Source organism: Polypterus senegalus, chromosome 11 (genome assembly GCF_016835505.1).
Source record: "Polypterus senegalus isolate Bchr_013 chromosome 11, ASM1683550v1, whole genome shotgun sequence".
In the NCBI taxonomy this organism is placed as follows: Eukaryota; Metazoa; Chordata; class Cladistia; order Polypteriformes; family Polypteridae; genus Polypterus; species Polypterus senegalus.
In genome coordinates, this window is record NC_053164.1 from 29,050,017 (window position 1) to 29,062,556 (window position 12,540).

At 36.0% G+C, this 12,540-nt stretch overlaps 1 protein-coding gene across 1 annotated transcript in view; it reads right to left on the reverse strand.

The window, feature by feature from the left end:
* Nucleotides 1-12,540, reverse strand: part of sae1 (SUMO1 activating enzyme subunit 1) — a 53,018-nt gene that overhangs the window by 25,681 nt on the left and 14,797 nt on the right. The window contains exons 4-6 of the mRNA XM_039768259.1: nucleotides 11,784-11,929; nucleotides 4,543-4,642; nucleotides 4,330-4,435 (exon numbers count right to left, since the gene is read on the reverse strand). Of these exons, the coding sequence (XP_039624193.1) occupies nucleotides 4,330-4,435; nucleotides 4,543-4,642; nucleotides 11,784-11,929 (352 nt within the window). The remainder of the gene's footprint in view (nucleotides 1-4,329; nucleotides 4,436-4,542; nucleotides 4,643-11,783; nucleotides 11,930-12,540) is intronic.

A 12,540-nucleotide genomic window follows, 5' to 3' on the forward strand; every position in this document is an offset into this window, starting at 1 on the left:
CTATTCACATAACAACTGCTATTAAATGTCTGTTTTCATCCACTAACAGCAGTGTAGTAATATGTTACTTCACTTTAAATCTCAATCACATGTTTCATCTATTTATAATCCAGTTCTTTTTTTATTCTAAAAAGAATTTGAAAGGCCAAAGCTAAAAATGCTAATAAAAATTATTATAAATTGGAAGTTAATATTTCCCATTATGAAAAATGCTATTGACTACAGACTCAATCATATATTCTAGTTGAGCTGAATATTAGCTACTATTTTGGAGATCTTTTTCAGGTAAAAAAGATTGATGTTTTGAGTTAGTTATACTCTGTAATTATGGCATTTAACAGTGTTAAAGTACTCCATGATATTTAGAATATATAAGTAAGGGTTTACTGTATTATGTACACATAACACCAATGACCCTAGAAAACTTATAATAAACCACAGTGTAATGCACTTTAGAAACTGAGAGGCGCCATTCAATCTATAATTATTATCTTCCTAATTTCAAACATGCGATCTGGGAATTGGTATACTGCCAAACTGTGTCAGAACTCCCACTTATAATATATAAATAATGTTTAACCACCACTAAAATACAAAAAAAAATTACTCTGATATAATACATTTGATATCACTGTTAATAGTAAGGACTTAACTTTAATTATATTTGGATTAAAACATGCAACGAAATATGCAGTTAAAATGTAACAAATTTGCTAAGGACTGCACACCTTCAAAATCATTTCTCTTATTAAATATTACACGGAGTACAAATGTCTGTGGGCAGCACGGTGGCGCAGTGGGTAGCGCTGCTGCCTCGCAGTCAGGGGACCCGGGTTCGCTTCCCAGGTCCTCCCTGTGTGGAGTTTGCATGTTCTCCCCGTGTCTGCGTGGGTTTCCTCCCACAGTACAAAGACATGCAGGTTAGGTGCATTGGTGATTCTAAATTGGCCCAAGTGTGTGTTTGCGTGCGTGCCCTGCGGTGGGTTGGCACCCTGCCTGGGTTTTTTTTTCCTGCCTTGTGCCCTGTGTTGGCTGGGATTGGCTCCAGCAGACCCCTGTAACCCTGTAGTTAGGATATAGCGGGTAGGATAATGGATGGATGGACAAATGTCTGTCCTATCAAATCTACTTCAAATATTATAAGCAGCAGCCGGAAAGCTCCAGGGGATGAAATAAAATTCAAACTAGGTGGAATCTGTTAATTTTTCTAGGTTCTGTTGATGGTTTTTAGGTAAGTACTCCATTTTCCTCCCACAACTAAAAGATGTACACATTAGGTTACTTAGAAATTCTAAAATTCCCTTATGTGCATGACTATGACTTTGTAAAACAATATAAACAGCATTCTGTCCATGGCCTTGCCCCTACCAGGATAAGCTCTAGTTCATTGTACACTTATAGTTTGTACTAAATGAATCTTGAAAAATTATGAATGGAAAATCATTTGCATAATGAGAAAAATGTAGTTGTTTAATAGTGTTTGTTTAATAATAGCAAATACAGTAGAGCACTTTAAAACACTGCTGAAAACACATTACTTTAACATGGCCTTTTTATAACTTCACTTTAACTTAATACTAATACTCTGTATGTTCAATTCTACAATCCATCCATTGTCTAACCCGCTGAATCCGAATACAGGGTCACGGGGGTCTGCTGGAGCCAATCTCAGCCAACACAGGGCACAAGGCAGGAACCAATCCTGGGCAGGGTGCCAACCCACCGCAGGACACACACAAACACACCCACACACCAAGCACACACTAGGGACAATTTAGAATCGCCAATCCACCTAACCTGCATGTCTTTGGAGTGTGGGAGGAAACCGGAGTGCCCGGAGGAAACCCACGCAGACACGGGGAGAACATGCAAACTCCACGCAGGGAGGACCCGGGAAGCGAAACCGGGTCTCCTAATTGCGAGGCAGCAGCGCTACCACTGCGCCACCGTGCCGCCCTATGTTCAATTCTTCATAATAATTATTCACAGTGGCTCCAAAATCCATACTGACCCCTACTCTCTCTTCTGTTTCTTTTTCCGGTTTCTTTGTGGTGGCGGCCTGCGCCACCACCACCTACTCAAAGCATCATGATGCACCAACATTGATGGACTGAAAGCCAGAAGTCTACGTGACCATCATCATCAGGTCCTTCCATGAAAACCCTAAATACAAAGAGGACTGTTTGACTTATGTTAGGTAGATTGCCCAGAGGGGACTGGGCGGTCTCTTGGTCTGGAACCCCTACAGATTTTAATTTTTCTCCAGCTTTTGGAGTTTTTTGTTTTTCTGTCCACCCTGGCCATCGGACCTTACTCTTATTCTATGTTAATTAATGTTGACTCATGTTTATCTTTTATTGTGTCTTCTATTTTCCTATTCATTTTGTAAAGCACTTTGAGCTACATTTTTTGTATGAATATGTGCTATATAAATAAATGTTGATTGATTGATTGATAGTGATAATAACATATTTTTATCTTCAACTATTGGTGGGAAATTTGCATTATAAGCGAGATTTACTTTCATGGAAAAGGATTAAGGTAAAACAGTTTAGCATTTGGGACGGACATGATTGCTCCATCAATTTTCATGTTAATATTTCTTGTACTTGCAACTTTAATATTAAATAAACATTTTACAGCATTTAAATATACTGTACTTTATAATTTTAACATATTAGTTAGTGAACTGTCCATAAACCTTTTATGGATCTGACTTTATTTTCACATCTAAATTGACAAATCATAGTGCACAGTAACAATTGTTAGCAAAACCAAAAACAACTGTATGAAATACTGATCATACTAACGTTTGTAAATAAGCTTGCTAAGAGCAATATCCTTAATAATGTACAACAGGTTTGAATGAATTTCACTGTTAACTTCTAATAAACAGTAGACCCAGAAAGAAACAGTGGAAATGTTTTGTTACTTTAACTTTGTTTTGAATAGGCAATTCAGGAAATGGAGGCACAATGAGGACATTTCAGTCTCAGTATCAATTCTAATACGTCCTTAAATAGTACATCACATACTGTTATTGTCATTGGTGCATTTTAAAAAAATTCACACGTGTAACTATTTCTTATTATACAGTAGTTAAAATCAACAAGTTCAATTCAATTATACTTGACCTTTACAATATTACATGTATGATTATTACAGTAGAAAACACATCTCAGTGTAATATATCACTGTAGCTATACAACATTTACCACATAGTAAATTGCAACAGCTTCTATAAACCACGGAGAGGTTTGGTATTTTATAAATTCAATCAGACAGCAAAACAGTGTACACTTATCCTTTAACAATAAAATAATTAAGTGGTAGTTAAGGAAACACATTGCAATTAGTACAAAGAGAATTGTAAAAATGATTCATTACTAGATTCTGACTACCAAAATAAATAAACTAAACCATAAATAACTTAAAACACTTAAGTTTTAACACCACATGATGAACTGCATTTACAGCACAGAAGCTTATATTGCAACATTAAAAATGACCAAAAAAAAAAAAAAACAACAAATGAAGGAAATTGCAATTCAGAGCTAGAAAAAAAATCTCTCCTGGAATAATACATGATGGCTGTATATTGTGCTATTCTATTTTTGATTCTTACAAATGACTGGTCATGCAGAGCAACGGAAAAAATAACAACCTCTTTTGCAGGAAACAGCCTGTTCTCTGTTTGTACTAGATGACAACATCAACAGAGCTTGGAAAGTGTCAAAACACAAAAAGAGGGAATTCTAGAAATACAAACAGAGCATTTTAAACAAAAGATAAGCTTAAATGCACTCAATGCCTATAAAAAAGGGAGTGAATATTTATGTGATCAAATTATTTTCTTTTTTATCTGTAATTAACCTAGACTATTTTGCAGAGATGTGTTCTCACTTTACTATTTAAGATATTTTTCTTTTTATCACTGTAAAAAAGGATAAATGATCTCTGATTAAACACTATATAAGAATAAAATCTGAAAACTTCCAAGGTGATAAAATTTTTTTATAGGCACTGTAATTATTATATACCATACCTAGGTTGAGGTTGGGAGAATACAACATCTAGCTGGGGGCCTAAATAAGAAATTAACAAAATGAAGCTCAAACTTATTTCTTCAAAGCCAGTATTTACATTTTCATCAGCAACTTGTGAGCCTTAGTTTTTATTAAACTTCTTACAATAAGACCTGACAAGATACTTTAGTTACACGGCTACCACACAAATGTGTTAAAGAGTACGTCTGAAATCATACAAGTCACCTGTTGAAGAACACTTGGCTTCTGAATGATACTGCTGTGCTCTTACACATAATCTCACCTTGTAAGAGAAAGTAGTCATTTGGTGTACGTTTCAGAATGCTCTTCATTTTCTCTCCACTCCAGTCAACCTCAAGGGCATCCTTCAGCTGGCAGAAGGATGAAATCTAATAAAATGTTTGAGTGCGGCATGACATGTGGAGTACAAGAAAAAGTAAACATTAGAGAAACTCACAACAGTCATTGCAGACAAAGGGTATGAAAGTGCCGATACCTTTTTCACCATCATTGTTTCATTTGGATCTATCTTTGGCTTCTTTGCTTCAGGGCCATCGCTTATTTCTTGACTTGGCTTGATCATTTTAGGCTTCTCCCTGTATATTAATAATAAAAAAGTTACATTCTTTAAAATAAATATCCTGAACCAGTAAACCTAGAATATTAACATTTCAACGACTGAATCAAGGTGCTGTGCGTTCCATTTTGCTTGTGGAAGTCTGAAAACACCAATAGGTAAATTATATTACCACTAACTGTGTTACTCATCTAAGACGGGTTGAAATCTAAGTAATCAACACAGACCTCAACATTATCATTTGCAGTGCACCATGCAATGCATCGGTCTCTGTTATAGGCCATTTGATATGGAATTCGTAAAAGCAGTGTTAATGTTTGTGACGTACCATCAGTTGGGATGACAAATACAATGCACTTTATCACTAAAAATGTTTGAGATGCTCCAACTGTTGGAATGACAGGGACATAGCAACCAGACAGACACTTATCCTTTTATTAAGGTGAATCTGGAATGAGTTTGATTAATGTGTTAACTAAATGGAACCACTTTTACAATGATAAACTAATTACTTGCGGAATACAGTCATATGAAAAAGTTTGGGAACCCCTTTCAGCCTGCATAATAATTTACTCTGCTTTCAACAAAAAAGATAACAGTGGTATGTCTTTTATTTCCTAGGAACACCTGAGCACTTGGGACTGAGAACAAAGATTTTTAGTGAAGCAGTATTTAGTTGTATGAAATTAAATCAAATATTAAAAACTGGCTGTGCAAAAAAATGTGGGCCCCCTTGTAATTTTGCTGATTTGAATGCATGTAACTGCTCAATACTGATTACTTGCAATGCCAAATTGGTTAGATTAGCTCATTAAGCCTTGAACATCATAGACAGGTGTGTCCAATCATGAGAAAAGGTATTTAAGGTGGTCAATTGCAAGTTTTGCTTCCCTTTGACTCTCCTCTGAAGAGTGACTGACAGCATGGGATCATCAAAGCAACTCTCAAAAGATCTGAAAATCTTTGATCTGATTGTTCAGTATCATGGTTTAGGGGAAGGCTACAAAAAGCTACCTCAGAGGTTTAAACTGTAAGGAATGTAATCAGGAAATGGAAGGCCACAGGCACAGTTGCTGTTAAACCTCAGGTCTGGCAGGCCAAGAAAAATACAGGAGTGTCATATGTGCAGGATTATGAGAATGGTTAAAGACAACCCACAGATCACCTACAAAGACCTGCAAGAACATCTTGCTGCAGATGGTGTATCTGTACATCGTTCTACAATTCAGTCCAATTTGCACAAAGAACATCTGTATGGCAGGGTGATGAGAAAGAAGCCCTTCTTGCACTCACGCCACAAACATAGTCGCTTGTTGTATGCAAATGCTCATTTAGACAAGCCAGATTCATTTTGGAACAAAGTGCTTTGGACCAATGAGAAAAAAATTGAGTGATTTGGTCATAACAAAAAGTGCTTTGCATGTCAGAAGAAGAACACTGCATTCCAAGAAAAAGACCTGCTACCTACTGTCAAATTTGGTGGAGGTTCCATCATGCTGTGGGGCTGTGTGGCTAGTTCAGGGACTTGGGCCCTTGTTCAAGTCGAGGGTTGGATGAATTCAACCCAATATCAACAAATTCTTCAGGATAATGTTAAAGGGGTTGGATATTCCAACAAGACAATGACCCAAAACACAGTTCAAAATCTACAAAGGCATTTATTCAGAGGGAGAAGTACAATGTTCTGTCACAGTCCCCCGACTTGAATATCATCGAAAATCTATGGAATGATTTGAAGCAGGCTGTTAATCTAATACCCTTAATGTCACTGCTGAAATACTACTGTTTCCGTAATGCATGTCATATATTAAAAGGAAGTTGCTACTTTGAAAGCTCAGCCAATTATAAACAAAAATCCAAAGAATTAAGAGAGATTCCCAAACTTTTTCATATGATTGTATGTAATTTACATCCCAAAATAAGACAGCATGAAAATTTGTAAAGTCTATAAAAAGCATTTTAATGCTGCAGTAACCTTTCTTTACATATTTAAAGACTGTATGCTTTCTAGTCCACTGTCTCTGACTTTCTGTCTTGAAATCTATTTATACTGCTTTCTTTCCTTGAATATTCTTTCTATTGGACATCTAAGCTCCTTCCCTAATTTTTATCCAACAAAAAACAGTTTTGCAAGATATAACTACTACTGAATTAGTGCTGGCCTCTTGTTGGAAATCACATGGATCATCTCCTTTGAATTGTGGAAAGCCTCCATTTTTAACCTAGTTTTGCTTGAATATTTGATGGCATGGATTGTTCACATTAAAAACTGAGAGCTGCTCGTCTGCCGTATGACTGGTTGGGAGCAAGATGAACAACAGTCAGATTCGAGATCCCAGGTTTCATTATATAACGGGTACTTTTTTGGGCATTTTTTTTTCTCTTTTTGTATTTGACCTACTGCATCTGTTGCCCCACTCTTCCTGGTTTGCGCAGGCCTTTGTGACCACTTATCCTGCGGGGACCTCACCTGACAGGGCTTGGGTTGGGAGGTTTGATTTTTTTAACCCATTTTTATGCAGATTTTTACTGTTCATTTTTTTTATTGGATATCAATAATAATAATAATAATTTTTCTAGGGTTGTTCCCGCCTTGTGCTAGATGCGGCTGGGATAAGCACTGAAAACCATCAACCCTGATTACCTGAGTTTGTGAATGTTACAATTATAAAAAGATTATATTATAGAAAATACTCAAAAGAAGATTATAGCTGATTCTACTAGAATTCAAGCCCTTTAGGTAGTGGCTCAGACCTCAATGTAAATTTGTTGTACTACAGACGTGCTCTTGTGTTTGTATCCCACAGCTGGTTGACGTGTAGACTTTGCATTTTCACCCAGGTTCGGAAAAGGTTTTTCTTCACTATATTGTGGAGATCTTAACAGGGCTGCACACAATAAAATGCCTTCAAATATTCCAGAAATTAAGCACTGCTGCAAGGAAGACTTGGTCAAAATTTGAATTTAAGTGACTGATAATCTTGTACAGACAACGTTTTTAAAGGTGGTTATAAAAGCTACTGTGGCATGGAGTGTGCTTAATTTTTCACACAGGCTGTTGTGTACGCTTGTTTACTTTTTTTTTAAATTTTTTCTGAAATTTTATTAATTTTATTGCAATCATTCCATACAAATCAATCATTTTTTACAAAAAGTAGGATTAAGAACATGTCAACCCCCACCCCTAAGAGAGAAAGCAAGGCCAACGGAGTAAAACTTAAGGCTTGTAAACACACCTAAATTGATGAGTTTGATAAGCCAATAGAGATGAATGGAGAAAAAAAAGAAATACAGAAATAATTGCTTCCTCTGTGCTTTAAGAGCTTATTCTAAAATATTACTGATTAGATCCTGCCATGTTTTGAAAAAAAATCTGTACAGATCCTCTAGCTGAGTATTTGATTTTTTCCAATTTCAAATAGTATAAAACATCGGTTTCCCACTGACTTAAAAGAGGAGAGTCAGGATTCTACCAGTTTAGCAAAATAAGTCTGCGTGCCAAGAGTGTAGTGAATGCAATCACAGTTTGTTTGTCCTTCTCCACTTTAAACCCATCTGGAAGAACCCCAAACACAGATGTTAATGGGTTAGGAGGGATTGTGAGACCAAGGCTGTCTGAAAGGTAATTAAAAATTTTGGTCCAGAATGATGTTAATTTGGTACAGGCCCAAAACATGTGACCCAGTGAGGCTGGGACCTGATTGCAGCGTTTGCAGGTTGGATCATGCCCTGGAAAAATTTTTGAGAGTTTTAGACGAGACAGATGTGCTTGATATCTAATTTTGAGTTGAATAATTGTATGCTTTGCACATATGGAGTTCGAGTGAATTCTCTGCATTGCTATTTTCCACTCCTTTTCCGATATATTGATTGAGAGATCTTTTTCCCAGTGTCCTCTTGGATCTTTGAAAGGGAAAGAATGTAAAATAATTTTATATATTGCAGAGATGGCGTCTGAGTCCTTGAAATTGAGCAATATTTTTTCCAGCATGGACGAGGGTGCAAGATGAGGAAAATCAGGCAGGTTCTGTTTAACTAAGTTCCTAATTTGAAGATAGTGAAAGAAATGTGTAGCTGGAATGTTAAATTTGGAATGTAATTGTTCATAGGATGCAAAGACGTTAAAGATCTCTAAGCAAGTTAATCCCAAATTTTTTCCAGATATTAAAAACTGCGTATGTTTGCGAAGGTTGAAAGAGGTGATCCTCTTGCATAGGTGCCACAGATAAAAGCTTCTCCATCTTAAAATGCTTTCTACATTGGTTCCATATTCTGAGTGAGTGAAGCACAATTGGGTTATTAGTATACTGCCGATAACTTGCATTTATAGGGGCACAGAGCAGGGAATATAAAGAAGTACTGCAGGATTTTATTTCTATTGCGGACCAGGCCTGTGCATGCTCATCTATTTGTGTCCAGGTTTTTATAGTTTGTGTGTTTGCTGCCCAGTAATAATACTGAAAGTTAGGTAGAGCCATACTTTTTTTAATACTGTACATAATATCAAAAGTAAACCTGTGATATTCTATTTGTCACTGGAATAATGGATTTATCTAATATAAAGAAGGGCAGCACGGTGGCGCAGTGGTAGTGCTGCTGCCTCGCAGTTAGGAGACCCGGGTTCACTTCCCGGGTCCTCCCTGCGTGGAGTTTGCATGTTCTCCCCGTGTCTGCGTGGGTTTCCTCCCACAATCCAAAGACATGCAGGTTAGGTGGATTGGCGATTCTAAAATTGGCCCTAGTGTGTGCTTGGTGTGTGGGTGTGTTTGTGTGTGTCCTGCGGTGGGTTGGCACCCTGCCCAGGATTGGTTCCTGCCTTGTGCCCTGTGTTGGCTGGGATTGGCTCCAGCAGACCCCCGTGACCCTATTCGGATTCAGCGGGTTAGAAAATGGATGGATGGATCTAATATAAAGACTTACCCATGGACTACATATGCTCAAATATGGAAACATGAAAGAGACTGTATTTTATTCTCATAAAACTATAAGTACACATTATAAAAAAAAGAACTTAACAAAATTGAACTTTGACTGTATCTTTTTGTGATAACCACTGATGACAAGTATCATTTAAATACACAGTGATTACATACTGTAACCCATTCTAGCCATGTTGCATTTTAGATGAACAAACTTATCAGGAAAGTCTGCGATTAACAGGGCGAACCCTGGACAAACTGGAAGCTGTTGTGGAGAAGAGAATGATGGCAAAAGTGGATGCCATTGTATAAAAATCCCTTCAGCCTCTCCAGGAGGTGCTCTCTTGAAGGACTGATTCTACCACAGTGTGCTATTAAGTGCCTCTGGGGGTCTTTTCTGCCCTTGTTTATCATGTTTCTGCTTCTGTTAGCATGTGAATTTCCCCATGGGATAAATGACATTTATCTAAACTACTGTAATCTAACATTGAGTCTGTTTCAGTTTAATTTGTTACAATAAAAGTAACAACCTGCTCTGTTCCTAGTACGGATTAAAACAAAATACATAAGAGTTAAAAACTTTTTTTAACATATTGTTACTACAGATTTAACAGCACATAGTGTGATTTGATTAAGACTATGTTCTACTATTTTTAAGAGGCCGGAGGGATGGAGGGCTGATTGTGTTAGGTCATGAAAACAGTGGCTTTGGATGTTATAACATTTGTGGATGCCTCAGTGGTTTAAGTATTTTCTCCAGGAACTCTGATAAGGAGTTTGTTTTCCTTTCATTATTTTCAACACCTTATATCTCAATAATAATGATAACATAACTTCATGCTGTCATTATTTGTTTAATCATTGGGATGAATTCTGTTTCCGTGTGTGTTTAATGTAATGTGTTTATTTATATATAAAAAATGTTGTAAATGCATTAAGGTTGTAAATATATGTGACTGTACTTAATGAAATATCCCACACTAAAAATGAATTGAACTGGAATAAAGCTTATTTAGGTCAAAAAATGGCCTGAAAACTGCTTGTTGCCCATACTATATGCCTAAACTGTTGCAATGAGGCTAATTTGATGCAAATTTGCACCTAAGGATATCATTTAAATAAGCAGCCATATAGGTTTTATTTGTATAGTTTAGTTAGATCAGGAAAACTATTTATAATTTCTTCAAAATATCTGTATGAAGATTTTTCAGCATTATCTTGCAAAGCCCAAAATATGGAATTAACAACATAAATGTAGTACTTGCGCTATAGTGCTGTAATGAACCTTGTATTACTTTTACTTTATTATACTAAGATTAAAAAACATCCAGCAGTTAGTTTATATCAGGCAACTGACAAATTTGTTCTTCAGCTACAAAAAAGCACTTTAGTAATTCTTTGAACAATATTTTTTCTTCACCACCCCCACCCCAAGTAACACTGCTTTGCTTGCTACTGTATGTGGTCATTCTGCATTTTATGTTATACATAAAGCAAAATGCAAACTGGAAGACAGTTACATTAAATAAATTTCAATGCACAATGTATTTGTGACATAGTGTATGGTATATGAAACTGAACAGTTTAAAAATACTAATGCATAAGAATCAAATATACTACTGTACAGGTAGGCAGATGAGCAGTTAATTTTAACCAAAGCCTATCAATGCAAACAAAGCTGTCTTACATGGGTTGTTTTTTTACATACAAGAGAACATAAAATGCTAGCCCTAAACCTTTAATAATTTTTTTCTACTAAACAAATATAAATAACAACAGATGTCACTTACAGGTTGTACTAAACATAGCCTCAGAGGCTAAAAGTTTGTTCTTTCCTCTTACAGTCTGAACACAATTCACATAGACAAATAATAATCTTTAAAGACCCATTAATCATAGACTTTTCTATCTGCTTTTCAAACAACCAAAACAAATGCTGGAGATCGTTACCAATGTTTTGCCAAAAAAGTCACTATAAGCTTAACTGGCATATGTTTAACACTAGTTTTAGTAATTTGATTTGAAAGAAAGAATCATAGAGTAGTAACTAAGATTTGAACCTTAGTTGAGAAATTAGTCAATACATCTCTATCAAATAAGGTATGAAAATGAGTCATACGTTTTCAATGAATTGAGAAAATTCTTGCAATTAAAAAAATGGTCATAGTTTCTCTTCTGGACACATTTTTCTTATTGTTGATGTCATTCTTCATGAAACCCAACTATAAAAAGAGAACTTACTCAACAAACTCATGTTCAACTCCAAGATCTGCAAATGTAAACCCATGGTATCCAAATACATCCCCTGCAAAGAACTTGATTTGGTGCTTATGGCAGAGTTGATCAATTTTTATCATGAGATCGCGAGAACAACATGTTAGGCATACCTACAAAAGAAAGAGCAACCGAGTCAATAACTGTACATTTAGAAATGGCCGACATTTCTAAATTTGTAAACAGATGAAAGAGCAATATTAGTGCAAACCAATAATTTACAGATTTATCACTCCAGACAATTTTTTAAACCAATTTGACAAATCATAAATTACATAAGACCAACATTTTATTTTACCATATTACATGCTTTAAAATGGCAAACACGCCATAGCACGTGGTAATGCAATTTATGATTTGCAATTTCCTAAGATAACCATTGCAATTTTGTAATATAGCAATAATTATTAATGAATGTAAATATATGTTAATATAGGTTATACAAAAACAATACTATCCACCTCTTGTTTTTCTAAGGATTGAGATAAGCAGCATTGGGAACCAACCATGAATGGGACATCAATTTGTATTTGCCATCTCTTGCAATATGCGTACCTTCTGGGTATTTCCTCTGTATTTGCTTGTGTGAACATCTCTTAACTGACACTCCATCTCTCAAGTATGTTCCCGTAAAGGATGCTTCTCAGACTCTGTCATTATTTTCGAAGTACCTTTCTCAACTGCTGTTCGGTTTTACATTTGCTGTCTTTGAAGGCGGCTCTCT